Source organism: Syngnathus acus, chromosome 2 (assembly GCF_901709675.1).
Source record: "Syngnathus acus chromosome 2, fSynAcu1.2, whole genome shotgun sequence".
Lineage (NCBI taxonomy): Eukaryota > Metazoa > Chordata > Actinopteri > Syngnathiformes > Syngnathidae > Syngnathus > Syngnathus acus.
In genome coordinates, this window is record NC_051088.1 from 23,365,563 (window position 1) to 23,392,134 (window position 26,572).

At 45.8% G+C, this 26,572-nt stretch overlaps 3 protein-coding genes across 7 annotated transcripts in view; 1 reads left to right on the plus strand and 2 right to left on the minus strand.

The window, feature by feature from the left end:
- Positions 1 to 16,312, minus strand: part of agap1 (ArfGAP with GTPase domain, ankyrin repeat and PH domain 1) — a 42,009-nt gene extending 25,697 nt beyond the window's left edge. The window contains exons 1-10 of one of the 5 annotated variants that reach the window (XM_037246439.1): positions 16,205 to 16,312; positions 15,886 to 16,075; positions 15,481 to 15,604; positions 15,201 to 15,409; positions 3,942 to 4,000; positions 3,770 to 3,857; positions 2,265 to 2,279; positions 1,745 to 1,830; positions 1,517 to 1,658; positions 598 to 732 (exon numbers count right to left, since the gene is read on the minus strand). In XM_037246439.1, the coding sequence (XP_037102334.1) occupies positions 598 to 732; positions 1,517 to 1,658; positions 1,745 to 1,830; positions 2,265 to 2,279; positions 3,770 to 3,857; positions 3,942 to 4,000; positions 15,201 to 15,409; positions 15,481 to 15,604; positions 15,886 to 16,075; positions 16,205 to 16,219 (1,063 nt within the window). In that variant the 5' untranslated portion in view covers positions 16,220 to 16,312. Of the gene's footprint in view, positions 1 to 597; positions 733 to 1,516; positions 1,659 to 1,744; positions 1,831 to 2,264; positions 2,280 to 3,769; positions 3,858 to 3,941; positions 4,001 to 8,366; positions 10,016 to 15,200; positions 15,410 to 15,480; positions 15,605 to 15,885; positions 16,121 to 16,204 lie in introns of those variants that run through there. The other 4 variants (XM_037246440.1, XM_037246441.1, XM_037246437.1 and 1 more) reach the window with 4 other exon arrangements.
- A 1,140-nt stretch (positions 16,313 to 17,452) lies between these two features.
- On the minus strand, positions 17,453 to 20,407 carry LOC119119811 (ras-related protein O-RAL-like). Its single transcript, XM_037246443.1, has 5 exons — positions 20,255 to 20,407; positions 18,941 to 19,072; positions 18,655 to 18,863; positions 18,286 to 18,460; positions 17,453 to 18,058 (listed from the first exon to the last, which is right to left on the minus strand). The coding sequence occupies exons 2-5, from the start codon at positions 19,052 to 19,054 to the stop codon at positions 17,951 to 17,953; spliced, it is 606 nt and encodes a 201-aa protein (XP_037102338.1). The 5' UTR covers positions 19,055 to 19,072; positions 20,255 to 20,407; the 3' UTR covers positions 17,453 to 17,950.
- A 1,025-nt stretch (positions 20,408 to 21,432) lies between these two features.
- On the plus strand, positions 21,433 to 25,833 carry LOC119119810 (inhibin beta B chain-like). The gene is made up of 2 exons (XM_037246442.1): positions 21,433 to 22,208; positions 23,807 to 25,833. The coding sequence occupies exons 1-2, from the start codon at positions 21,803 to 21,805 to the stop codon at positions 24,580 to 24,582; spliced, it is 1,182 nt and encodes a 393-aa protein (XP_037102337.1). The 5' UTR covers positions 21,433 to 21,802; the 3' UTR covers positions 24,583 to 25,833.
- The last annotated feature ends 739 nt before the right edge of the window (positions 25,834 to 26,572 follow it).

The following is a 26,572-nucleotide window of genomic DNA, read 5'->3' on the forward strand; positions in this document are numbered from 1 at the left end:
TTTGTAAACGGTGTCTCTCATCCATGTGGATTTCTAATTTTGAGACGGTCTCGCAAATAGCTTCTTTAATAGTTAAAATGTTCTTTTTTTTTTTTTTTTTTAAAGGGACACAAGCCAAATTGCAAGGTGCACAGTCACATGAACTCCAACATGCATTCGCAAATAATCACGTTCAAGGGGGGGGCGGATTTTATTTATTTTTTTTAAACTTTTCTAAACAACCCAACATGGACCGAACCCAGCCCAGTTGGACACATAAACTGCAATCGTAAGTTTTAGTGAGGATCAGGATTGTACGAGCGTATGAACGCGGCAGATGTGGGCCACGGAATAGTCGCCCGCCATGTCTGGACCTGGCGCGCCTGTCCTTTAATGGGTCGGTGTTTTATGAATCCGCCCGGGGAAGGCTCTCGTCTGCAGCGCCCCTCCTTGCCTTGCTCCCCTCGCTATGATAAAACTTAATTGCTGTTCGGTTAGAGCTAAATAGCTGAGCGGGTCAATTTCCCCCCTAATTGACGGGCGATTAAGAGTTGGCGAATGTGCGGCGGGGGAATGTGACCTTCCCACAAGACTGGACTCTGCAATCAAGATTCTTACCGTCCTGGAAGACTCGCTCCACGTTGAGGCCGTAGGTGGCACACGTTTCGTAGTAGGTGCAGCGCTTCAGGTCGTTGGACAGTCTTCGGGCCCGGCTGTCGTCAATCACCCTCGGGTTGGACGAGCTGATGGCGTCTGTGGAAAACACCTTCGATATCAGCAAATTGATCCAAACTCAAAAATTCATTTATGGTCTTTGTCATTAACGCATTCATATCGAACATCTAGGCACTGTTTCATCAATGCCCAAGTCACAGTCTCGTCGACTTAAGATGCAGTACAATTTGTTATGTGGCGCCATCTGCTGGCGAAAGTGAGAGCTAAGAATCAAAGCAACAAGACTGTACAGCAATTTTTCTTCGAGATGACCAACCAACCAACCAACCAACCAACCAACCAACCAACCAACCAACCAACCAACCAACCAACCAACCAACCAGAACTTTCTCAACCAATATGAATTGTAAAAAATGATGCAATATGGCAAATCTTCAAAACTCCTCAATGTTATAAAAACATTAGTCTACATAACACATAATTAACCATTTTAACCGTGCATTTTCTTTGAGTTGACATATAATTGAAAGATCGTCCCCCCCCCCCCAATTCAGGGCTCTGACATTCTTCAGTCAAGATAATTAATTAATCATCCATTTTGCTTGTTTCTACGGGGGCCACGGGCATGCTAATTTAACTTTATTTTAATTTTAAAAAATGATTAGATATAGGAATAAAGTGAGTTACGATGTTGATCTGGGGAACTCACTCCTTCAGGGGAACGCAAGATAACCAAGATAACGCTGTAGTGTACTGCTTGGTGCCCTTTGTGTGGCTACAAGAACTCTCCACTAGGTGGCAGCAGTGCATCATAAAAAAAATAATTGCAACACGTTTGTGGATTAATGTTTGTGTTTCAGACCTTGCGTGCCAACTAAGACCAGGGGCAGGTCGGCAGCGTTCCTGTAGTTGGCAAGACGGTTGAAGTAATGATAAACGGTTTGGAAGCTGATCTCATCCTCCAGACTGAAGACAAAGATGACTGCATCAACCCACAGAGCGAACTGCAGATGGAAAAAAGAAAAAAAAAAAGCCAATGAACAAGGTGGCTCATCACATCATAGACTGATTACACAAAATCGATTGTTACCTGTGCCTCCGGTGGGCCCCCTTCATCCCTGATGAGCAGCAGGTGACTCTGCCCATCAACCACCATCTCCTTCTTAAAACGTCCACCTAAAAGAAGCATTTTGCGCATGACATCATCAGACGAGTCATCATCTGTTGAGCCAACTGGGCTACTAGATCAACTACTTTAGTTGGAATACTATTGGATGGATGAAATTGGGTGTTGGCGACTTCTAATCGGGAGATGTTTGGCTAGGCCAAAATCCTCGGATGTCGATGATAGATTATGAATGCTGAGGGAAAGATGACTTCTATCATTCATGATGGCTGATGATGATGAGACGGGGACCGAGAGCAAACTAAGATGGCGGTTGTATCGTCCCGACGAGTTGAGCTTGGGGTTCGGTGGTGTTAATTTGACACCAAGATAGTTTGCCTTAAAGAACCAATTCACGAGGTGATCGAATGGAATCCAAGCTGTCGTCGTCGGGCTGCGGCAACCGTGTTGAACAGAAGAGGAAGGAGAAGAGGAGGATAGTTACCTGCATCCACGTCAGCTAGTATACCGAGAAGCAAGAAGAAGACAGAGAGGAGGGGGAAAAAAAAAAAAAAAAAACCACAGGTGAAAGGTGAAGAGAGCAAATCTTCCACCTTTAGGCTGGCTAGCAAGAGAGGTTTGAGAGTGATGCATTCAAATGAAAAACGTCTGCATTGTCATTTGCCGCTTTCTAAAAACGAGGAAGCACCACGCAGTTTCCATTTGTGAATTCAGAAAAGGGCGCTCGCTTCCAAATGTGCAATTGATTTGCACACGCTTGGCGGTGAGAGACGTTCAATCAGCTGCGCACGCCGCTGGGCCCGCGATACTTTGTTGTCTGAGCGTCCGTGAACACACCGCCGAGCCAAGCCGCTACTGCTTTGCCGGCGGGGTGTGCAGCCTCGGAATAGTTCTGGTTAGCGGCTTTGTGGCGCTGTGGTTGCTGCGCCGCTCCAAAGCCGCCGTCTCAGCTCTGAATCAATCGGCATGGGAATGGAGACGACGGCATATTTTTAGGCTCCAGGAATTTGAAAACAACACAGAAAGTGATTTTGGCCTGCGACGGCGCAGCAACAGTTTGAAGCGGCACACTCGCGAATCAAATCCATAAAAAATGATGACGTTTTCATCAGAGCCATAAAAAAACTGTTGGCTAGTAGATACGCCCCTCTTTGAGTTGGGGGGGATCTTTGAGACCTTTTGAGACAAATGTTTTCTTAGGGGCGGAGTCTGCAATGAAGGATTGGGTGCCCACCTTTTGGTACATTACGGCTCTTCATCTTTTCATACAAGGTTTAAGACAAAAAGCTAGCACAGATGTTGACAGACAGGGAGGTGCAGCTTGTGAGCTGTTTTTTTTCTTTTCCCCCAGCGGAGGAGTACAAAGAATACTGGAAGTGGCGGTCAGAAACGGGAAAGTTTACACCAAAATATCCCCAGGTTTTGGCCAGCGTGTGATGCATGCTCTCATCGAAAGAAATAAAAACAGTTACGGTCAACAAAAAAAAAAGAAACCTCGTCAGAGGTTTTGACCTCCAGCCGTCGAGCCTCGATTTATGAGTGACCCAAATTACGAGCTGCGAGATATAAATCAGTTGATTGTTGAGCTCGTACATAAAGTAATACGAAACTAAAACTTCAACAATAAAAGCCTTTAGTTGTTATTATCCTGTGAACATTTTGGAAAGTTTCTGACTACCGTAATTTCCGGACTATAAAGCCGCAACGGCTACATGTAGCCTTAAAAACAAACACAGACAGCTTCAAGGCTACTCTTTGCAAGGTATTGATCACCAAATTAATCAAATGAGTGATACGAAAATTCAGTACGAGTGTGTACTCCCAGACAGTTTTGCTGATCCACTGTTTGGTAATTTCATAGGTCAGATGTGGAGACTACCAGGAAGTTCATTAATAATAATAATAATAAATCTAATCAAATTAACCGAGCCATAAGCGTATAAAGAAGCAGCTTGTAGTCCGGATATTCCAGAACTTATCTCTTTGTACCTTCGGGTGACTCTTCCTGGACGTACGTTCCTGTCAGGTATCTGTGGACCAACGCCGACTTCCCGCTGGCCAGGTTACCCACAATGCCCTGTTAGCGAGAGTGAGCGCACCTTTCTTCAATAAAGAGGAAACGTCACACATTTGGGACGGGAGTTGTGTCGGGGCAGCTCACCACTTTGAGTTCCGGCACAGAGCGACTGAGAGTCCACTCCTGGCTGTTCACAAATGCATCTGAACGAGAGAGAAAAAAAATAAATATGTCAAGCATTTTATGAAGCACTCAACTGAATAAATTGTGTCATTTTTTGGATGGACTCGCACACCACCAACAACTGTAGAGCATTGTGCTCCAATATTCTGCCAATCGGAGAATCTTTCCATGGGAATAAATGACGACAAATCACAAAATTGAAACTTGCCTCTTAAAGCTGAACTAAATATAACTGTGGAAAATACATTTGAGCGTAACCCAGACTAAAACTAGCAGATTTGATGCCAAATTGCCATTTGTCAATCGAAAGCGAACACAAGGCTATTGAGATCCGATTTGTACAATCTAGACTTTATTTTTGGACCAGAGAAGGGCTCCTTTCATTTACCATGTTGAATGGAATTTTTTCAGATATTTTGGGACTTGGCTGCATTTTTTTTTTATTTTGGACTAGGCTGGGTCAGGGGATGAGCAATGCATAACTTTACATCCATGTTTTTGCACTTCAAATAAAAAAAAATGCTATCTAAAATATTTTTCTACTTTGAAATAAATTTTTTGTGATGTCACACTATTTTTTTTTTAATTTTGCATGCGTGTCTACTTAAAAAGAAAACATCGGTCCACATGCACGAAGTAGGCCAGTAGGCCGCACCCCTTCCAGACCTTCTCACTAATTCATTAACCGCAATCTGCGAGATGTGCTAAAAGCCCTCCAGGTACTGAAGAAGCTCGCCCGGCTTGCACTCTCAACTCGTGCGACCATTCCAGGAAATATCTAGAACATGCCCTGACCTACAAATATCCATCATTTATGGAGTGATGCACGCCAAGATGCTTTGAGACATCAAACTTGTAACGCTACACTAAACCTTCGCTAGCCGCGAGGGGGGGGGGCTGCCGGCCCGAGGATTTTGTGGAACGATTCCATTCGGGAATTAGATTCATATGATACGAAATGTATCCCAATATATTTTAAAGTGGAACTAATCGATTCGGTTCCATTGGTTTCGAGTCATGAGCGATGTTCCGATTCAAATGGTTTTCCCGCCCCTCACAACGACTGCGGCCAAGTTTCCACACGTTCATCTTTATCAGTCTGGACCGAATCCAGGAGAATCCAAACACATAGGAGGACATTGTAGAGGTTTCCACAGATGCCCGCTCGCTGCCAGGCAGGATGTTGATTCAGCTGTTTCCTGTTTTTAGGGACATTTGCATTGATGCGTTCTCCTTTTAGCAACATTAAAGAGGACATCGTTTTGCCCGCAACCATTTGAATCATTTAACGATTTCCGTCTTGATGTCTGTGACATTTTTTTTGTATTTTCCAAAAATGGAAATAAAACAAACACACCTCAGATCTACCGGAACTAAATTTTGTGGGAAATTTTATGGGGATGCGGACAGGTAATGCCAAATGATTGACCTCTTCACAAGAGCTCACAACATCAATGGTCGAATCAAACTTGGACCTGTACATGCACACAAGCACAGAAAATGGCTGTACCGTTTTTAAAGCGCACCCCTAGTCCCAAATCCGATCTGTGACAGGTACCACAGGGAATCCAGATGACTTGAAAATAGAAAATTAAACTGGTCTCACAATTGTGGCCAAGTGTGTCGTTGTGAACTGAGAGCGTCTCGTGTTGATTGACGAGAAACCCAACAAAGAGGCTGCTTGTTTTGTGGCTGACAAAGTGAATTTTTACAGATCGTGGTGTTAAAAAAGCAATCGGGAGGACTCGGCGGGATGTCAAGAAACAGCTCCTATGCATAAATACGGTCTGACCTACATATCATGCCGACGCTCACCAGATCCATCCCCCCACCAGCTTTGCACGCACACAGCTGGCACCATGCTAGCCGTTTTCATTTCATGCCGAATCAAACCGAGCCACCGTGACACATTGGCCGGCTGGTAACCGGGTTCACTATGCAAATGACGCCGAGGGTGTGAAGCAATGTTTCGATTTTTTCTCCCTCCGATCGTTCGCTACTCAAGGGCGGACAAAGAGAAGAAGGGAGAGTGATCGCATCACCTGGCGGATTTGAGCTTTATATACAGTAAGAGCTTTAAGCAGCAGGGGGTGGATTTCTGTGATGCGCTGTTTGCACGCTAGCACGGCCTGGCCACTATTACGTAGACAAAAACAAAGTGTAGACGCAAATAAACGCATTATAGAATGTAAGCGGCTAACGGCGCGTTAATGAAGCCGCGTTCAAGTGGTTTGACGTGTGGCGGGTGAAGCTAATGCTAGTGTCGTTGGGTTCTTGACAACCGCCTGCCTGCTTTTAAGCCAGGGAAGTCCAAACGTCTTCTTTCAAAGAATGAATGCAGAACTATTTTTAATTCTTTCAATTATAAGCATGCTCAAATCAATTCGACAGGGCCTGCAAATGGCACCCGCTCCATCGTTTGAACACACCTGCTCAACGCCATCGAAGCCTCACATACACTCACCACAAGCTCTAATTTCGTCCTGAAGAGGACGTGGTGGTGAGGGGGAGGAGGGTGACCAACACAGACATAGCCCTCACACTCTTTGACCTCCACACAACCTCTGGCAAGCCACTTGATAACTGCGGCAGATGGCTAATTGTCAGCCAAGTCGGGAAGAGCGATTGCGCGTCCAACCACGTCCATACCTGCAATCAAGCAAATCGTGGGAATTCCAGAGCGAGGAAGGCGTGACGTAACCAAACTGGACGCAAATAATCGTCAACAACTCCCCCTCAAACACAGGGGAAAAACTGCAATGCCTGGAGTTCTTATCTGGGAACAATAATTTGAGGCGCCACGTGTTTTTTTTTAGTTGACATGGCGCAATTGTAGCAATAGCAAAACAATAAAATGAGAAAACCGGCTCGTTTGTTCATTGACAGAGACTCTCCACCCTTCGCTTCTTTCATCACAGATATATGAAATCATGAATAAAATGACCTATCCCCGGAAAGCGAGATGATAGCGGGGAGATGAAGAAGGGAAGGATGCCTTCATCTTTCTGATCAGATGTGTGTGCATGTGCGCCTCACGTTACTTCTGCATGGCTGTGGATGTAGGTCACACACATACACACTCGTTCACACACACAACATACTGTATCGACACACCAATGGGGGTCAGGACAGGGCGCTCGCCGCTCAAACATTTATCCCACTAAAATGCTTTTGTAGAGAATATTGGCCCTTTGGAGTCCTTTGGAGCATTGGGGGAAAAAAAAGCCCCTCACTTGCCAGATTTCCCGTCAGGGTTCATCAAGCCCGTTGGGAAGATTTTGAGGTCGGGGGTTGACAGAGTTGCACACGCCAGCAGAGTGACACTCAAGTGTCACATTCTCTCAACTTAGTGTCTTTTTCTGCTTTCGCCGTCAAAGTGGCGGCCGTGTTTCCCCAATGCCCGAAGGCAGTCGGGTCCCGTGACCTCCATCGGGCGGGGAGGTCAACGGTCCAGTTTGGCGACGTCTTGCTAAAGTGGTTTGGAATTGGTGAATCGTAATATTTTGGGGCTATTCAACACATAACGGCAGAATCGTACTCACACCTGAACACGTCAATCGATTACTTTTTTTTTTTTAGGTCACTACGGATCACGGCGCACGGAAAAAAAGTCAAAACTTACATCGTATCGCCTGTTGTTGTAAATAAACCTACTCAACCAAAAAACGTGACGTTTGCGGAGCCTGTTTTTCCAGCTGCATGGAAACAATTCTTTCCACTGTCGCTCAGTGATTGAATGACAAACATTTTTCTACTATTTTCTAAGTCATTGGCGGCTCTAATAGGACACGCGTGCCACTCGAGAGCAAAAGAAGGGAACCGTGCGACTTGAAGCACACACACGGTGTAAATCAACAACACACGGCGAGCTGCTTCCTGTCACCAGCAATGTTTTCTGCTCGCCATTTGGCAGACAGAAGGCTTCTTGGAATTCTACTTTTTGCTTCTGAACGATCCGAGTGAGGAAAGCGGCTTTTTATCTCGCCTTGACCCGATGATGCTTCCCGCAAAAGTGAACACCCGTACAAAACGGTTGGCAGATTTGACTTTCTCAAGATGCCCAAACATGGCTTCAAATGCAAAGCGTCTCCATCTCGGGCTCTTCCGCTTCCCTTATGACCTCATTTTTGCTATTTCAGTTTATTTCCACTTGTGTCTGGAAAATGCTGGTTATCTCAACGTTGTCACCTCCTCACGTGCACAGACGGGTCGGGTCCTCTTCGACCTGAGCCGCCCGTGTTTGCACTTGAGATATGAACTCCATGTAGCTCCAAGTAATGAAAGGCAAACAACGGGCGGCTTCAACCAAACGTCACCCTCCTGTCCTAAACAAACACACATCAACCCCCCACCCCAAACACACACACAAACAAAATGCTTGTTTACCGCCTGGGCTTCCGTTCACACTCTCCGTGCTGGATTGCAGAGGAGTGGTTCTGTGCCGGAGGGAACGGACGGCGCCGGGGCTTCCCACCGGCGTCCAGGTACCGGTCCCGTCCCTGCGGGAGAAGATGCCGCTGAAGAAGCGTAGCAGCCTCCTCTCACCGGAACGTCCTCCTCTCCGAAGCGCCGCCCCGTCCTTGTGTGCGGCCAGAACCTGGAGGTCACTGTTGTCCAGCGTGCGATTCTTCCCGCCGTGCGCGCTCTCCCAGCAGCTGAGCTCAAACACGGGGTCCGTCTTGTTCAGGATGGCACCGACTTCCAGCGTTCGGCTTTTCTCCATGGTGCCGAGGCGAGGGCGGGCGGCGGGGCTCTGGAACTCGCCGTCGGCTTGGGTGACCTTCGGGCTTGCGGATTCCAGATCTGTGCGAGCAGAACTGTTTTGCTGTTTGTCCTTCATTAGCGCTTGCAAACGTGGCCGCTCGCTGCCTGTCCAGTGTCGAAAGCTGAAGCTGCGGCGCAGCAGGCCGGCGGGTTCCCGCTGAGGTGGCGTCTCAGGTGTCCCGTTTGGAGGTGACATTCCGTTTAGGTGTGGCGCCGTCCCGCCGTGGTCTAATGACTCAGGGCTCTTCTCCAAACTCTTTGACTTGAAGAGTCTCTTCATCTTCATCACGCCGCTACTCACCACATTCCCAGGGGAGTCTGTCCTAGCACAAAAGTTCTCCTCAAGTCTGGGTGGAGATTCCTGCCAACTCATGGACGCGGCGTTTTTTTTCTTTGTCATTTGGAGCTGCTGCTTGCGAGCCAGTTTAAGCCTCCCCAGCTCCAGCTGGCCGGTGCTATACGTCCTGAAGTTCCTCATGTGGCTTTGCGATGACAAATCATCAGATTCGTCCTCCACTTCTTCCACTTGTTCGAGCAGGCCACTGCGCGGGGCCTCCAGTGAAGCTTGCTGCCTGAAGGCCCTCACCTTCCCCACTTTTGGCTTGTCCGATGCATCTTGTCCATCCTCCGATGTCTCCTTCTTCACCAGCGTGAGGGAGATGCGGTACACTGTCTTCCTCTGAGCCGTCCCTCTCTCCATCCCTTCAGTACAGTTCCCATCCAGGAGGAACATGGCAAGTCCTGCCTCAGAAACTCAGCACATCTTCGAAAAAGTCTCCGTGAAAATAACTCACATGGTTAAACGATCATTTCCTCAACGCGTTAAACTGGTTGATGGAGCATTATTGAGTGACTTTCCGGTCATCCAAAGGCGCAAAAAGAGGACAGGAAATACATTCCGCCTTCATCCCCATAGAGTTCAGTTGGCTGCGCAAACACTTCCCCAAAAAAAGGGAGGAGGAAGAAGAAGAAGAAGAAAAAAAAAAACAGCGTGCAGGTGTCCTCGACTACGGCAGCTCGCAGCTCCACCTTCCTTCGTTGAGTGTCGCGCGGTCAATGCCGCGCAATTCCAAAAGTAGAAGCTCAACGTATTCCCCGGTGCGAACGCGTCTGGTTGCCACCGTGCGCGTGCATCCCCCGCTGCGCCTTTCACCTCCGCTCGGCCGTCATTCTCATTCAAATAAGCTTCATCTCAAGACGAGGGCCATCGTCAAACCCTTCACAACAATCCCGATGCTGTCGCCTCCATTGCATTCAGCTGTGCGTGCGTGCGCGCGGGCAGGCACGCACGCACGCAGCGCGCACGCAGCGGCGCAGAGAAAACATGGAATGGATTTTACGCGCAGCATTATCAGCGAGCGATCTTTGACTCCCTCCCCGCAAATAAGCGCTTTCCATTAAAAATAAAATAAAATAGCATGAGCGATTTGTTACGATCTCCTCGAGTCATTTTCTTTCCTGCTGAGGCTGACCGAGTTGCTCTTTCGCCGCAGTCAGTCTGCCTGAAGTCCATTTCTGGTTTTACTTTGTGCCGCAAGGGGGCGGAATTCTCTCTGCTGTCAGTGAAGTTTGTCAGCAACGCCCGGAGCAGCCTTGCAACTGAGCGACTGAATGAATGACTAATTTGTCAGCGACGAGGGACATGTACAGGAAAAAAAAAAAAAAACGTTTTCCCCCGTGTTAAAGTTTAATTCAAATGAGTAATTATGCAGTAGTTCAACATATGCTGAGTGTTTGGGCATCGTTTGGTGTTATTTGTGACCCCCCAAAAAAGATGCCTGTTGTGTGGAGCCATGAATTGGCTTCCCTATTTACAACAGTTCTTCTTTGCACTTTTCACCCACTTATTGTTTTTTAGAATTGATCTAAACTGTCTGTAAAATGACAGCCACTTCAGCCATGATTTATTTTTAATCAGAGAATATAGAATAACAAAAATAACTTAGTATGTCCCATGCTGAAGAGGTCAGAGTTGGAGCAGGTGAGTCATCACACTCCTTGTGAAGTTCTGTCATCTATGTGGTGAAGCACAAAATCACATGGCCGGCCGGCATCATGTCAAAATCAGTCCCGCTGATATGTTCCATCAGCAAGGTCACCTTCAAGGTGCAACTTCAAACCGGGATGCCGTGAACGTTGTGCAGTACACGCACACCTGAAAGGTTGCATCGGCAGGAGGTACATCACCTCCCTCCCCCCATATTGCCACACCCCCTAGAGACAGTAAAACTGGGTCAGTCAGTCAGCGATGGGAAGAGGGGGAGGGCACGTTGGGGAGTATCTATTGCTGCCAGGAAGAAGCTCATCAACACCAGTGCCATCAAAACGAAACCCAAAAAAAAACCTCATTGAGAGGAAGAATCACATTTCCACATTAGCAGCCGTCAATTTGCATAGGAGAAGAGAATCAAGCCTGTCGCCCAACCAGTTTAGACGCGGGGAAATTGCCATGGTAACCAGCCGCCCCGCTTTGGGTGGTAACTGCTCCAAGAGAATTTCTGTCAAATGTAACTGTCGACCTTCATTAGCATCCTCTGCTCCGCGGAGGCTTCATGAAATCAACAACAAAAGCACAAATACAACAAATACATTAGTAATGTGTATGACCTACTTTTTGTGGCCCACATCTTCTCTGAGCTCACCACCAGAACCCCCCACAGAGTTCACTGCCTTGAATGCTTGTAGGTTATTACAATTCTCTTTTCAGATAATTCCTTTAAAATAAATCTTCCAACAAGCATGAAGCTCACATCATTTCCATCACCTGCGACGATTACATTCACATCCCATTTGTTGGTGTACTTGCTTCTCACCCAGAAACATTTGACCTTATCACTTTGAAACTAGAATATTCTGCAATTCACAGGACACAACTCATCCTCAGAAGAATAAAGTTGATAATTATTGTTCTATTGAGCGTCACTTGGGAGGTTAAAAGCAACATCTCCACATGCTATATCAATAAAGATGTATTGTATCACTCCGAAACGCCAGCGCATTCTCAGGCAGCAAATGTTACTAACTGCTGCCCCCTGCTGAGCATCACCCAGTAGTGCAGCTCGCCTGAACTCTCGCCACAAGATGTCGTTGCTGGATATAAAAGAACGCTTACTAAAAATAAACGCGTCTCGAAGCAAATACACGTGGACGAACGAGGGCACAGTGGCCAGAATGAAAACGAAAAAAAAAAAAAAAAGAACTGTCAGTAAGGGTTGGGAGCCATAGACTGCAGTGTGGCATGTTTGGAGTGTAAACATTGGAATAAAGACACACATCACCGAACCGTAGTAAATGAAATCATAAATTCTCGCAAGGAAATAAGTAAAATAAGACCGACACAAAATACACAAAATACTTGTGCAGTGACCCAAGAGAACACATTTCAGGTTCTCAAGTTAGAGACACTACCTGGGGCTCGTGTTCTTCTGTTCATGTTTAATTCAAACTGCTTGTGTCTTTTCGCAATCCGAGGGAAACCTCGTCTTTCCACATTTTTCAGTCTTTTCTGTTCCCTCCACAATGCTTGCTTGTTGGAGGCGTGGCTCCAGGGATCAGATGACAGATTATCAAAAATACAGAGCACCATATAGTGAGTTGGCTATTTTGTCGTGCTCTTGGAATGTGAAGTGAGTGCTGGTTATCCCCTATAGTGCCTTCAGTGGCTCTTAAAAAATAAAGGAGTGAACAAATGATGGTCATTTCAACCATAGAAAACGAGTGTTGGATTTTCTTGCGCAGGACAAATGTCTGATTTGTGGTGCAGATATATCAAACCATGACAACACTGGTGGACATCAAGAGCTATGTTTGCATTTCTTTTGGCAAAACCGTTTGAATATTATATTGTAAGCAATATTAGAATATTGGACAATACCCTAACGCGCAGTTAAAAATCGCCTTTAAAATACTGAGGGAGGGCAGAGTACATTTACGTCAGGCTGGTATCCGCGTCGTAGTCTCGGAGCTTTTCTAACAAGTCGCCGCCATCACAGGAAGATACGGGAGCATTGTTGCGCTGAGGACAGGAAGTCTATTTTAATACCCGCGTGCGATCCGTGTGGGACTAGCCTCTGCTATTGTTTGGGTCGGTGTCCGGTGCTTCCTTTTGGTAGGGGAGCGTTTGGAGAACAGGGAAGCCGACTGCAGCTGCCAACATGACGCATATAAGCGTCAGGACGGCAAAAGTCAGCGCTTGTGGAGTGTGAAGTTGAACACTTAAGACTCACATGTAATTAACCGAACGGGCCGAGCCGCAACAGCCGTGTGAAAGTGTTCTTCGGACGCGGCGATGTCCCGCTTTGGACAGTTGCGTCTGAAAAGGACATGCGGGCGGTCATCGAGATACTAATCGGCTTGTGTCATTTGTTTGTTTTTGTTTGGTCTTGTCGAGTGAGGCTCGCGCTGCCCGCTCAAATGTGCTGATTGAGGCCATTAGGTGCGTCTATGGTTACAGCGTCAGCTTATGAGCCAAAGGGCTCTTTGTGGCTTCCGTTTGACCTTTCGCTTCCGTTTGTTAAATTTATCCTGAAAACATGATAGGTGATCCATCGCGGATCAGGTGGACGCCCGAGCGACATCGGCACTGCGGCGCCGTTCTGTTTGACCATCAGAAGAGAAGACAGTAAGGACAGATAAAGATAAAGCGAGTAAAATAAAGAAATAATCTAGATTGTTTGATTTATTGTGCGACATTGCTTAGCAGTTGTTGTTTTTTTATCACTAAGCAATAGCAAATAAAAAATAATTGGGGAAAATCTGTTTTTGGACGTAAATAAAATGTATTCGATTAATCGATGCGATAATCAAGAGAATAATCGATTCTAAAAAAATATTTGATTGTGACAGACCAAGTTTTCATTCTTTTTTTTGTCACTGAAATGTCTATTACTCCAAAATGTCTGCTATTATTACATTTTGAGTTGCAGTAAATACTGGCCCACCCCTCCAAACTACTTTGTTCGTCAATATTTCGGACAATTTATTTCATCGGGTTTCACTATAACGAGCGACATCGGCAAAGTGTGATGGGTAGCTTGCAAAAATCGATCACTTCCAGATAGAAATGCCATCATTCATCAGCAACTAGTCAACGTCCATTAAAATACTGTCGACTTCAACCAATTGGAATTCCTTCAAGTGTAGATGCTACCACCTGTCAACGGCGGACGTCTGGAGGCGGGACATCGTCGCTCATTGTCACGCAAAACAAGAGGATAGAAAGAAAGGAAAATGTCAGTTAAGCTTAGGCCCCTCATCTTTGGAAGGGGGTCAGGGGATTTGTCATCTTAAAGAACACCACCATTTAAGAGACAAAGACTCAAGACTCAGCGGGGTGTCTGGAACGACACAGATTGGACAGTGGGGGACCTCAGCGGCACCACCGAGCTTTCAAGTACGTTAGCATCTTGCTAAAACAACAAACACGCACCAGCAGTAAACACATCAACATGCATAATCTCCCTCATACTCGCGTCTCGTGTGAAGCTCCGCTTGGCAACGAGCGTCTGGCGGGCGGATTAAGGAAAAGGAAAAGTGGTGTTTGTCGCTAATCCCGACTCTCTTTGACTCGCCATCAGTTGGCAACAAGAGTGAGTGACCTCTGACCTTGGTTTAACCTACAGGTTTAACGACATGCTGCCGGGTTGGATGACTTCACAGGTGGCAAAACTGGACTTGAAATGCCCATCGACGTGTTCCCGCCGCCATTGCAATACGGCCACTGCGATGTGACGCCCATTAGAATCCTCGCGTCACGATTCCGCCGAGCACATCCTCGGCTTTATGCGCAGAGATGGGCCTGCAGGGCACCAGATGATGATGTGCAGAAAGTACACAAGCACTTAACTGAGAGGGGAATTGAATGTCTGCGCTTGGCCCTAATCTGCATGGGGGTGGGGTTGAAACTGCATTACGCACAAAAGGTGCAGATATTTCAGCTAGTATGTTACGTAAGCAACTTCCATCATTGCAAAGACCATTTTTCCCTTATGCTCACTCAAAGATTACGGAAGACAACAAACGAAGCAGTGTTTAACGCCAATTAATGGTCCTCATGCAGAAATGAGGAAGACCAATCAGGACATGACTCACAGGACATCTGCATGTCGCTACAAACAATTGTGGCAGTATTTGCAGAAAATGTGAGCTCCACTGAACCGATGAAATTAACTGAGTTAGAATATGCATTGTACATCAGATCCATAATGACCTCCCATGTGCAGTTAAACCAATGGGTGGGTGGCTTCATGGTTCAAAATTTCCCGGAAATCTCCTTTCCCTTTCTTGCTTTTCAACATCACGTCCTTCACTATGCAAGAGCGACGACAGAACCTTTCAAGACAGACATCCCTAGCTCCTCACATGGCCAGGACATCCCACGAAGCAACCCGACTTCCAAAGCGTTCATCAAAACAATTCCGAAACAGCTTTTTTTTAAAAACGTTGGAGCAATCCTACCTTCAATGGCGATGACATGCTCCCGGATCTGGGTCTGAAGCAAGGGCTCGTCCACTCGCTCCAGCAGCTCGTAGATGGAGTAGATGTTGGGATGGACGGACTCGAACCTCTGGATCTCGGCCCGGATGGCGGCCGAATTGGCGAGATGCTGCTGGTAATTCATCGCTGATGGGGACTTCAGCCAGGGGGGTGGGACGTTTGCCGAACAACTGAAAAATCAGATACAAATCGTATAAATATGTCTCCTATTCCGAATCATCATGACCACGATGGTACTCACAGCCACTGAGCAGTGCCGTAGCTACTGGCCGCTGCGGGCACTCGGTCCCCGCCGTCTCCCGGCTCCTGACTCGGGGACGCTGACAGATGTGCAGCAGCCTGAGCAGGACTTCTCCATGTCTCGACTGGCAGAGGAGGAAAAGAGGAGGACAGTGGTACCGATTTATAGAGTTCAAAACAAGATTCCAGAGCCACATGCAGTCATGACAATTACTCCACAACGGCCTTCCTGCTAGCGGGCTAGGGTAGCTGCTAGCTGGACCCCGGCTAAAGCTAAATAGCTAGCCGTGGCTTCTCAATTTGAGGGAGCTCTCCAAATAAAGTCACTTTGGAGAAGACCAAACACGGCTACTATTTTACCGACACAAAACATCTGGTTCGTGAACAGCTGGTTGGTGGGTCCTACCTGGAGCGGTTCGTTCGCGCCTGCTTCCTCCCGAGCCGTGTCTTGTTTGCCTCCGCCACCCGAAGCTCAGTCTCGGGAACGCGCTTCCAGAAAACACTCCAGTTTCCTTCGAAACGATCAGTTGGCCAGGTTTGTTGGGTTCTGTTCGGCCGCTGTCCCGTCCCGTGCACCGAGGTCCATCCCCGGTAGACTGGATCCACAGCACAAACGAAGGAGGAACAACCGTTATTGACCACAATGTGCTTCCTGCTAGTGTGGCCCGTTTCAAAATAAACGTCCGAGCGTAGATCGCGTAGAGTAATTTCAAAACACAACTCACAGATATTAGACTCATCAACCAGCCTTGGGAAAACTCCAACTAGCGGTGTTACAGCTCTCCATAAACGGCCATTCCAATATCAGTCCTTAGACATATTCATTGGGGAATAGCGGACAGCCTTCATCACGTCTTCTTCCTTGGAGACGAGCAACAACATCCACTTTTCCACTTCCACTGGGATTCGTGTGTTACGTCATATCCTTTAAAACATGAGTAAAAGTGTTGTCATATCACCAGAGGGGGCAAAAGCAGTTAAGTAGAAATGGAGGTATTTGTGTTGAAAAAAATAAAATAAATGCTCCCTGTTTTGTTTGATTTTCTTCCACCTTATTAGGACCCACACACTTCACTTAAGCAAGATCTTATTTACTTACAAACGGGACAGCCGCTATTTAATAATAATAATAATTATTATTATTATTGACCCGTCTCTTTCTGGCAAAACATACCAAAGCTGTATCTTGAAGTTTACTCTGTGGACGTGGCCCCTTCCACACATCTCAGTTACGCCTCTTTGAATTTGGCAAATTGGTAGGTCGCTTTCTGTGTCTACAATAGATTTTCTGGTGGTTCACATAGTTGACTTCCATTCACTTGGCATGGAATCAAATGCCATTCAATGCCCCCATTCACAATATGCCTGAGGAGAGTATAAACCTGCTGATGAATAAAATGTCACACTGTCGCTCACCTTTTCTGCACATGCACACATTAAACACACACGTGCAGGTGGCTGGCATGTGCTGACTTTTAGTTTTTATTAGAAAATAGGGGATGACACAAAGCAGACAAAAATCCCCTTAGTGTCTATTGTGTGTATGCTGGCATTTGTTGTCCATCCAGAAAGTCCAGCAGTAAAATGTCTACAAAGCCGCGTTTCTTCCTCCCACCCTGTGTCTCTTCGAACATTCGCGTTCTCAGAGAATCAAGTGTGTCTTTGTAAGTGTGTGTTTTGTACAGACTTAACTGGACAGTCACAATAAAGTCCGGGACTCTCTAAGCGACACTCTGTATTAATAGAGAAACTGCGACCCCTGGTGTTGGTAGCGGGAAACAACGTTTTGAGATGCCACGAGTACTACGTAGTATATTGTTGTTTTTTGTTTGGTTTTTTCAACGAGACACAAACTACATGGCATAGTTGTCGAGGAAGAAGCGGACTGAAGTCATAGGATTATACTGAGAGAAGAAACAGGCAAGAAAAATAGGTGTTGAGGATTCATTAATCCCCTCTCCATCATTGTTTTCAAAAAGAAGAGCAGAAAGGGGAAAATTTGTATCATATGATGAGATAGCTCGACAGATATGTTTATCCAGACGAGCTGGGAATTGTAGCACCTTCCAGTGAAAAAAAAAAAAAAAGCATCACGGCTGAACAATGACAACTGCTTCAAAATACAAAACACAAGTGAGGTTCTTTTATTATCAAATCATGTTTTTTTTCCCATGTTGTGTCTGTAGTGAACACATAGATTGATCCCGGCGTGATCTATGTAATGTTTAGAAGGTGACCGCTGAAGCGTGGGGAGAATGTCAAATATGTTCATTATCAAAAGGTGTGAAACGGAGCGGAAACCAAGCAAGCAAATGTCCACACACAGGTCAATTGACACTTTGGACTGTTTTAGCACAATCTGTGTTCGGATGACAAAAACTGGCCACGTTTTAGGCCCTGATTGAGAAGAGCCGTCTGGGTGATTGTCGTCCGTCAGCAGCATTTGTGTTCTCGGCCTGCTCTGTAGCGCGTTAAAGAATGCAGCAGCGCTTTTTCTTCTTCTTTCCACTTGGCCCATTTTTGTCCATGCCCTCGGCCATTTTCTTCATGCGCACCTCACGCATCAAGTCGAAGAACACCTGAGAGAAACCCAGGATGATCAGAGAGCGTGCTCGACATGAGCTCCGTCACTGTACGCGAATTAGGATGGGGGAGTCGTGAAAATACAACCAACCCTAATTATTGACTATTTTGGGTTAACTTTTCTTTATATTGGGTGTGCAAGGGTCCACAAAATACAAAAAAAACCACCCAAAGAGCAAAAGGTCACTCAGAGTGTCTAACTTTTGCGAGCCTACGTGCGTACCTTATCCACGTTGGCTCTTGTCTTAGCTGAAGTCTCCACATACTGAACGCGCCACTCGTTGACTTTTTCCATCACCTCCTCAACAGTGACTTTTCGCCGCTCCTCCAGGTCCGACTTATTCCCCACCAGCAGCATGGGAATGCTTTCCTCTTCCTTCACACGCAGAATCTGTTCCCTATGGAAAGCAGCCATTAAAATTGCTTGTTTGTGGACTTCAGCAGGTGGCAAAATGGCCGCCCCCTCAAATGGATTAAAAATTGATATATTTTGTTGCTTAACTCATATTCCACAAACGCAATATTAATCTGAATGCTGAGTTTAGACTAGTGGGTGCATGTACAACATATTGTAAAGAAAATTTGAGCACACCTTAACTCTGCTGTGGACACAAAGGACTCGTATTCTGTGATGGAAAAAACGAGCAGGAATCCCTCTCCGCTGCGGAAGTAGTTGTCCCTGATTGCGGCGTAGTCCTCCTGCCCCGCCGTGTCCAGAATGTCAATCTGGACATCCTCTCCGTCTAGGACCACCTTCTTCCTGTAGCTGTCGGCCTTGGTGGGCTCATAATCTTCCACAAACTGCAAGCAAAACACCGTGGAGACAGACGGAAAATACAAGCGTGGCTAACTGGGAAACGGAAGTGTGGCGATCTTACCTCGTCATACATGAATTGCAGCGTGAGGGCGGATTTCCCAACACCGCCGCTGCCCACCATGATCACCTTGTGGAGCGCCAGAGACGTCTGGTTCTTGTTTTTGCTCGAGGCCATGACACCTCACAGCGACACCTGCACAGACCAGTGCAAACAATCACACAGCCATTCGGAGAACTGTTTATCAACATTTATTGAGTCAATGTCTAAATTTAGGATGCACTTAAAGTGCACTTAAGTGTTTGCAGGTTCACTTTATTTAACCTACTGTAAACATTTCAATGCAATGTTCAATTGTTAATACAATTTGCTGTTTTCTAACTGGCCGAATTGCAACAACAGGTTTAAGTTCTTCATCTTTTAGTACAGGGGTGTCAAAGTCATTTTTTTCGCGGGCCGCATTGTAGTCATAGCTTCTTTCGGAGGGCCATTATGACTGTCAACCCAAATAAATGTATGAGCACCTCATATTATATACAGCAAAAGCTACAAAACAAACTGACAAATAACTCGTTTTCAAATCAGATGAGTAAAAATTGGTCAAATATATATATATATAAAGATATTATTAAAAATGAAGACAATTTGCAATTCTAGTAATGACACACGAATTTGATGCACAATTTGTCTTCGCGGGCCACATAAAATGATGTGGCGGGCCATGTCTGGCCCCCGGTCCTTGAGTTTGACACCTGTGTTTTAGTAAGTCGATTTTTTTTTTTTTTTAACTATTGCACTGGTAAGTAATGAATATAATGTAGTAATTATGTCCCAGTAATATTCGTACAATTTGAGTAAAGTATGAACTACAATATTGGCTCTGGCCGCGATATTTAATGATACAATGATAAATTATAGTCAATCTAACGCCATATGCATCTGCAGTTCATGAAACGAAACTGGATAGCAGCAATCGAGTCGAAATAAGCCGTCACACGAAATCACGGTGAAAAAATGGTAAGAGGCAGAATGAATGAACGTATAAGAAAAAAATATGTATTGTTGGGATGACTCAAACAGAACCAGTTCAAAGTTTGTGAGTAAACTGACAGCCAATCAACGAGTTTCGACAAGCCCCCATCTAGTTTTTACAAGTTCCCGCCCTCAAATCAGAACTCGACTCTGATTGGATCTAAGCCTTTTTATGTACGCCCCCGAGACAGACGATTGGCCGAGGCCACTGACGCTCATGTGACATGCTGGTGCCGATAGCGCTTTCTCTGCCTCAGGGAGAACCAGTTGAGTTCAAACGACATTACGGCTTGTCCGCAAAGCGAGACACGTAGTGAACTGTAACAAAAACACCAGCAAACTCACCTGTTAGTACTTCTTTCACTTGTTTGCAAAGTTACCCGCCATACAGCGTAGTGATAGAAAATCAAGTTGGACGAGCAGCCGACTTTTTGTGCCCCACCTTGTGTTGTGGCCGGAGCAGCCAAAGAAGGAAGAGCGACAAGAGGACTAACTCTTCACAGCTCCAAACGTTACTGCGAGAGTAACTCGCGTTGACTGTAATTTGATAAACATGCCACAGCGTTCACGCCCTCACATTTCATTACTAGGAATTTTACACCCAAAGTAATAATATTTAAAAGAAAAGTGGTTCCCTTTCTATATTTTACAAATCTAGGAACGGTGCACAGAGTGACACATCGTTTCGTCGTTGGAAGAAGATAAGAACTTTGACAGGATATGACGTCGCGTGACGCACTGAGGTGTTCATTGAGTTTTCTCTTCTTAAAATAAACTAATTTTTCACACCTTATCGAGGGAAACGCAGATTGATATAGTAGTTATATTACTTATCAATAAACATTCGTCTTTGGTTGGTTTTAAGGCATCACGTTCAAGGATTTACATGTTACATTTAATGAGAAATTATACTGAGTGCCATTAGTTTAATGTTTGGGCGATGATCATTGGGGTAATAAGTAGCTAGCGCTGCAGTTACAATAGACTCGCCAAAAGGTGGCACTGTCGCACCACACTAGTTCAATTTAGGTTTTACTTCTGATGAATTATGCAAGTTGATCAAATTTCACTTCTCAAACTACACTTTCTTGTCTTTAAAAAAATGAGGAAACGAGAACCCTCTATTACACATTTAAGACAAGTTTTTTAGTGTCTGGGAGAAGAGCATGGTTTGAAATAATCTATAGCATAATTGTTATAGATACCACAAATGTAATCGTGAAAAAGCAGTAAACTAACATTGCACGGCATTATCACACTCGTTGGATGACTTTTGCCTGTACGATAGGACAACACAGACGGGTCAAGTCAAAGTCATTGTTCCACCTCTGATAAGCAGTAAAAAAAAAAAAAAAATTGCGAGGAACTTGTGCACCGGGTCTTGTTTCACGTGAGATGAAAAAAAAAAAAAAAAGAGGTTCAAGTGAAACGTGAGGAATCATTGGGAATTTCTCCCGAACCCCACCCACCCCATCACTGGCCACTCCCACCCGCGTCAAGAAGGACTTGGTGGTGTGGTGCGTCGTGGGTCCCAGATGCCAGAATGGACTCATTCGCTGGCACACCTCCTCCTCCTCGTCCACCTCCTCTTCGTCCTCATCCTCCTCTTTCCTCGGCCACAGTGCAGCAGCAGCAGCAGCAGCAGCAGCAGCCGTGCTTGGGAACTTATGAAGAAATGGCGCAACTTTTCAAATGGATTCACATTTTGTGGGATACTTTGAAGGGTTCGGGTTAGGTTTCCTTTTGAAGCGTGACTCGTCTTCATCTTTAGAGCTGAGTGGCAAAGTGTTGGCGTGATGTAACAGAGCGTTCCCTGGACTTCACTTTGGACTTGATGACTTAAAGTGTGACCAAAGCGGGACCAAAGTTCTTCTATTCATTCTTAAACAGAAAATGACTTGTTGGCTACTCCGATTGGCTCTGCTCTCGACTTGCGTCCTCTGCATCCTCAGCACTGCTTCGCCCAGTACCACGAGCGAGGGTGAGGCGCACGCTCCGTCCAGGGATAGCTGCGCGTCTTGCGGCGTCGCTCAGCTGGAGGAGTCCGCGGAAACGGGCCGGCTGGACGCGGACTTGTTGGAGGCGGTCAAGAGGCACATCTTGAGCAGACTGCAGATGAGGAAGCGGCCCAACATCACGCACCCGGTGCCGAAGGCCGCCATGGTGACGGCGCTACGGAAGCTCCACGCCGGGAAGCTGCGGGAGGACGGCAGGGTGGAGATCCCCAATTTGGACGGGCATCCGATGAACAATGACGTTCTGGAAGAGAGCTCGGAGATCATCAGCTTTGCGGAAAAAGGTGCGTTGTCCAGTAGTTCTTCAACTTGGAGGCCAGAATTGGGGAACTTGCAGAAAGCAATTTGCTGAGTTGTTTTTACTTATATGTTTATATTGGAGGGCAATACAAGGAATAATTAGGTCGGCAAACTTCTTTTTTTTATGTGAAATATAAGAAAGAATTTTCAAAACAGCAAAACTTAAAATTCTATTCCTTTGTTGCCTTGAAGTTTTTGAATTTTTCCAATTATTTTTAATTTTTTACAGTGCATGCGCGGCATCCTAATAATAATAATATGAAAGTGAATAGAAATGTGACTTTTTTGTCACACCTGTTGCTGACAGAAACTTATGTTTTGTTCACATGCTGGGAAAAAAGTCAAGTAAATCATTCCTGAAAAATAAACGTGAGCCGTGGTGTCACCTTTGACACCCTTCAGACGTTTCTGTCAAGAACGGTTGCATCAGTGCTTTGAGCGGCTTCCAGCTTCCAGCCCGAACGGACCCAGCCAATAACTGACTGCCTGTGTGCATCTTGAGAAACGTCTGCTCTCCACATCACTAGAACGAGTCGTGAACGTGCACTCGCACCTGGCACGTGTGCGTGCATTAAGATGTGCATCCAAGTGTGAAGCTTTATGATTATCTCGGGTTCTCAGTGTCACTCTCAATCGGCTCCGCTCAGAGTTCACAAAGTTCACTCTTGAATAATTGCTCTAATCTTCTTCACTTAACTGTCAATCAGCATGTAAACTGTACCTGTAGGCTACTGTGCATGTCTGTCCCGCAGATGAGACTGTTCATTTATTTTGGTCGCTGACCAGACGTTGTGGTGTCCGTTATTAGGTGTGTGAAAAACAAAGCTCAAAATATGCGGTCTCGCATTGCAGTTTTCCATGCAAATTTAAAATGTTTCACGACATCAAAAGAAATGTAATTGCAAAACTGAGAATCAACCACCGAGACAGTCCCAAAAAAGTTTTGCTAGGCTGGCCACACACTTGCAGAGGTCGAGGCTTGAGTAGCTCAGCGCTACAAGTAGCAACAAGCTTCAGCTGGCTTCTGTGGCTCAACACGTCACTAATCATCGCTGCCGAGAAAAAGCTACACTGTTCTGACAAATATCCCTCTCACAAAGGGATGACGGAGAAGCCATGCTAATTAACACTGCTAGCGCGTTGAATACTGGAATTAAGGGTCTGGGGGAGTCTACTTTTCACAGACAAGATTGCTGTTATACTATATATACACATATATACTATATGAAAGCAAATTTTTCATTTGTTGTCATATTCGTATACTTTAATAAAATCCTTGCTTCAGGTCCCTTGGATTAAATTAACCTGAAAAAGAAAATCCTCAATTTGAATAGCTTTTCTGTCAGAATGCCTTGTATTTTTCTTTCGTGGGGCACAGAAAATGATTTGGTGGACCGCATCTGGCCCCCAGGCCTGGACTTTGACACCCAGGAGTGAACAATTGTTCTTAATATTCTAATTGGCCACTGGGAGGATCAGTGTGAGTCCAGATGAGCAACACAGAAGAAAAGCCCAACTTGCAAATTCCGAGGTCCAATGTCATCCTAATTCTATCAGTCCTGCATTGTGCCACTTGTTGCAGATGATCTGGTGATGTCCAAGTCCAGTTTGTTCTTCCTGATCTCCAATGAGGGCAACCAGAACCTGGACGTGATACAGGCCACCCTCTGGCTCTACTTCAAGTTGCTTCCACCGCCCGTCGAGGTGCGCTCGCGGCGGAAAGTGACGGTGAAGGTGTACTACCAGGAACCGGGCCTGAGCAGCAAGTGGAACCTGGTGGAGAAGTGCGTGGAGCTGAAACGAAGCGGGTGGCACACCTTCACGCTGACCCAGGCCGTGCGCTTGGTGTTCGAGCAGGGCGAGCGGCGGCAGAACCTGGACGTGCGCTGCGACGGATGCGAGGCGGCGGGCGTGGCGCCCGTCCTCCTCAACCGCAACGACGAGTCGCACCGGCCTTTTCTGGTGCTGCAGGCCCGGCAGGTGGACGCCAAGCATCGCATTCGGAAGCGAGGACTGGAATGCGACGGCAGCGGCGGTCTGTGCTGCCGCCAGCAGTTCTACATCGACTTCCGACTCATAGGCTGGAACGACTGGATCATCGCGCCGTCCGGTTACTTCGGGAACTACTGTGAAGGGAAGTGTCCCGCTTACATGGCGGGCGTCCCCGGCTCGGCGTCGTCTTTCCACACGGCGGTGGTGAACCAGTACCGCATGCGAGGGATGAGCCCGGGTTCCATGAACTCCTGCTGCATCCCGACCAGGCTGAGCACCATGTCCATGCTGTATTTTGACGACGAGTACAACATTGTCAAACGAGACGTTCCCAACATGATCGTGGAGGAGTGCGGCTGCGCTTGAGCTCGGAACCAGGTGGAGCGTCTGGAGAAGTGCACGCTCTCACGTGCACTTGCGTATAAGCTTGTACATATATTTATGTTTGTTCATGCGCAGTGGTACCTTGACTTACGAGCGCCCCTAAAAATACAAAGTGGCTGTTTTAGAACAATTGTATTGTCAAAGGGGCGGTTTTAAAGTTTTAAATTGCCCTACTGTAATTATTTATTCATGGTATTTATCAATTGTATTAATTATTTTTCAAACAACTAAAATGTTGGAGCCAACCCCTTTTTTTTTTTATAGGCAGGTTATTTTTTCCCCTCAGCGTCAATTATAGAAACATTTTTGCTATAATTATTAATAGCTGTATAACCTGAAGACAGAGCTTGTGATGTCACTCACAAGGCCACGCCCCTTAAAGAAGACACAAATACCACATGTGTGTTTTGGCTGAATTCACACAACCAGTTCACTTCTTTTACATTCTCCATGTTTTCATATTTATCTTTTACAATGCACTCCTATTTTTATTTTATTTTTTAAAGTGTTTCCTAAGTCAAGGTACCACTGTATTTGCATGGTTGTACGCTGGGAGTTGACCTCTGTGACCTCACAGCCAATTTTCAAATCACAAACTCACGCTGAGGCTCAGCTCCTCACACGGTTAAGAGCACTTGCGGATTGAAATGCCTCCAGTGAGCATTAGGTGGCGCCTCACCAGTCCAAGACACAAGTGCCACACAAGCTATGCAACATATTGAGCACACAGCAGACAAGCTGAACGCCAGCAACAAACTATCACTATCGGCAATACTTGAAACGTACGCACGGTGAGTAGTTCCATTGCTTTATCGCTCTCTAGTTTGCTCGACTTGCTCTGCGGAACGTTCGGCATGGTCACGCCTCTCTGGCCCCTCCCATTCGCAACCCCTCCCATTCACCGTTATTCGATTATTTGCACTGAGGAGCTGAAAAGCTGCCAACACGGGACATCAAATTTAAAGTTATTTTTCTAAAACTGCGTTCAAGGAACCAAAGAGGTACTGTCTGTATTTGAGTGTTGTCATAAGAGGCCTAAAAACACTGTCATGTGGATCATCACCATCTTCATCTCTGCCTTGAAGATGTTGTGTTTTTTTTTTTAATACACTTTTTACTAGCTCAATTTCTTAGATTCATTTAGACTGAAGCACACATGGTCCGTGTACAGTAACATTTCAATGTTTTCGTCATGGTGACTGTTGCAAAAAAATAAATGTCTTATTATTAAATGAAATGAGTGGTTTGAGGTTCTTGGGTCATGTGACTAAGACATGCTTCTACAAAAAGCTTGAGTGGAATGTTGGGATGGTTTGCGGTTTTCCCAGCAGCCATCAGAAGACCCTCAGGCGTCAATGTGGGTGAAGCGATTGATCCTGTTTATGTGAAAGGCAATCGAGTTCGAAAGAAAACATTCAAGACAGCTGGCGGTGTTGGCACGTGCAACAACAACAGCTAACACCGGCAAATGCCAAAAGAACATTGAAGCCGGTTAAAAGCTATCATAATCCTTGATGATGCCACACGGCAAACCGAGTTGTTACGTGTATTGTCAGTTCTCTCGAGCAGTGTTTCCCAACCTTTTTCATTCACGGCACACCTTTTTATTGGAAAAAATCACCACCAACAAAAATCTGTTACACCAGCTTCGATATTAAAATCTGTTATATTACAACAAAAGACGTCAAGTTCTATTCCTATATATCACAGGTGTCAAACTCAAGGCCCGGGGGCCAGATACGGCCCGCCACATCATTTTATGTGGCCCGCGAAGGCAAATTGTGCATCAAATTCGTGTCATTACTAGAATTGCAAATTGTCTTCACTTTTAATATCTTTTTTTAAAAATATTTGACCAGTTTTTACATGTCTGATTTGAAAACGAGTTATTTGTCAGTTTGTTTTGTAGCTTTTACTGTATCCAATATGAGGTGCTCATACATTTATTTGGGTTGACAGTCATAATGGCCCT

Bases quoted from the DNA above. Each gene is read 5' to 3' on its own strand.
- LOC119119811 (XM_037246443.1), bottom strand. From the start codon at position 19,054: ATGGCCTCGAGCAAAAACAAGAACCAGACGTCTCTGGCGCTCCACAAG. The intron at 18,864-18,940 runs GTAAGATCGCCA...TTTTGCTTGCAG, and splicing joins TGCAATTCATGTATGACGAG to TTTGTGGAAGATTATGAGCC. The intron at 18,461-18,654 runs GTGTGCTCAAAT...TGCTTTCCATAG, and splicing joins GTGTCCACAGCAGAGTTAAG to GGAACAGATTCTGCGTGTGA.
- LOC119119810 (XM_037246442.1), top strand. From the start codon at position 21,803: ATGACTTGTTGGCTACTCCGATTGGCTCTGCTCTCGACTTGCGTCCTC. The intron at 22,209-23,806 runs GTGCGTTGTCCA...CACTTGTTGCAG, and splicing joins CATCAGCTTTGCGGAAAAAG to ATGATCTGGTGATGTCCAAG.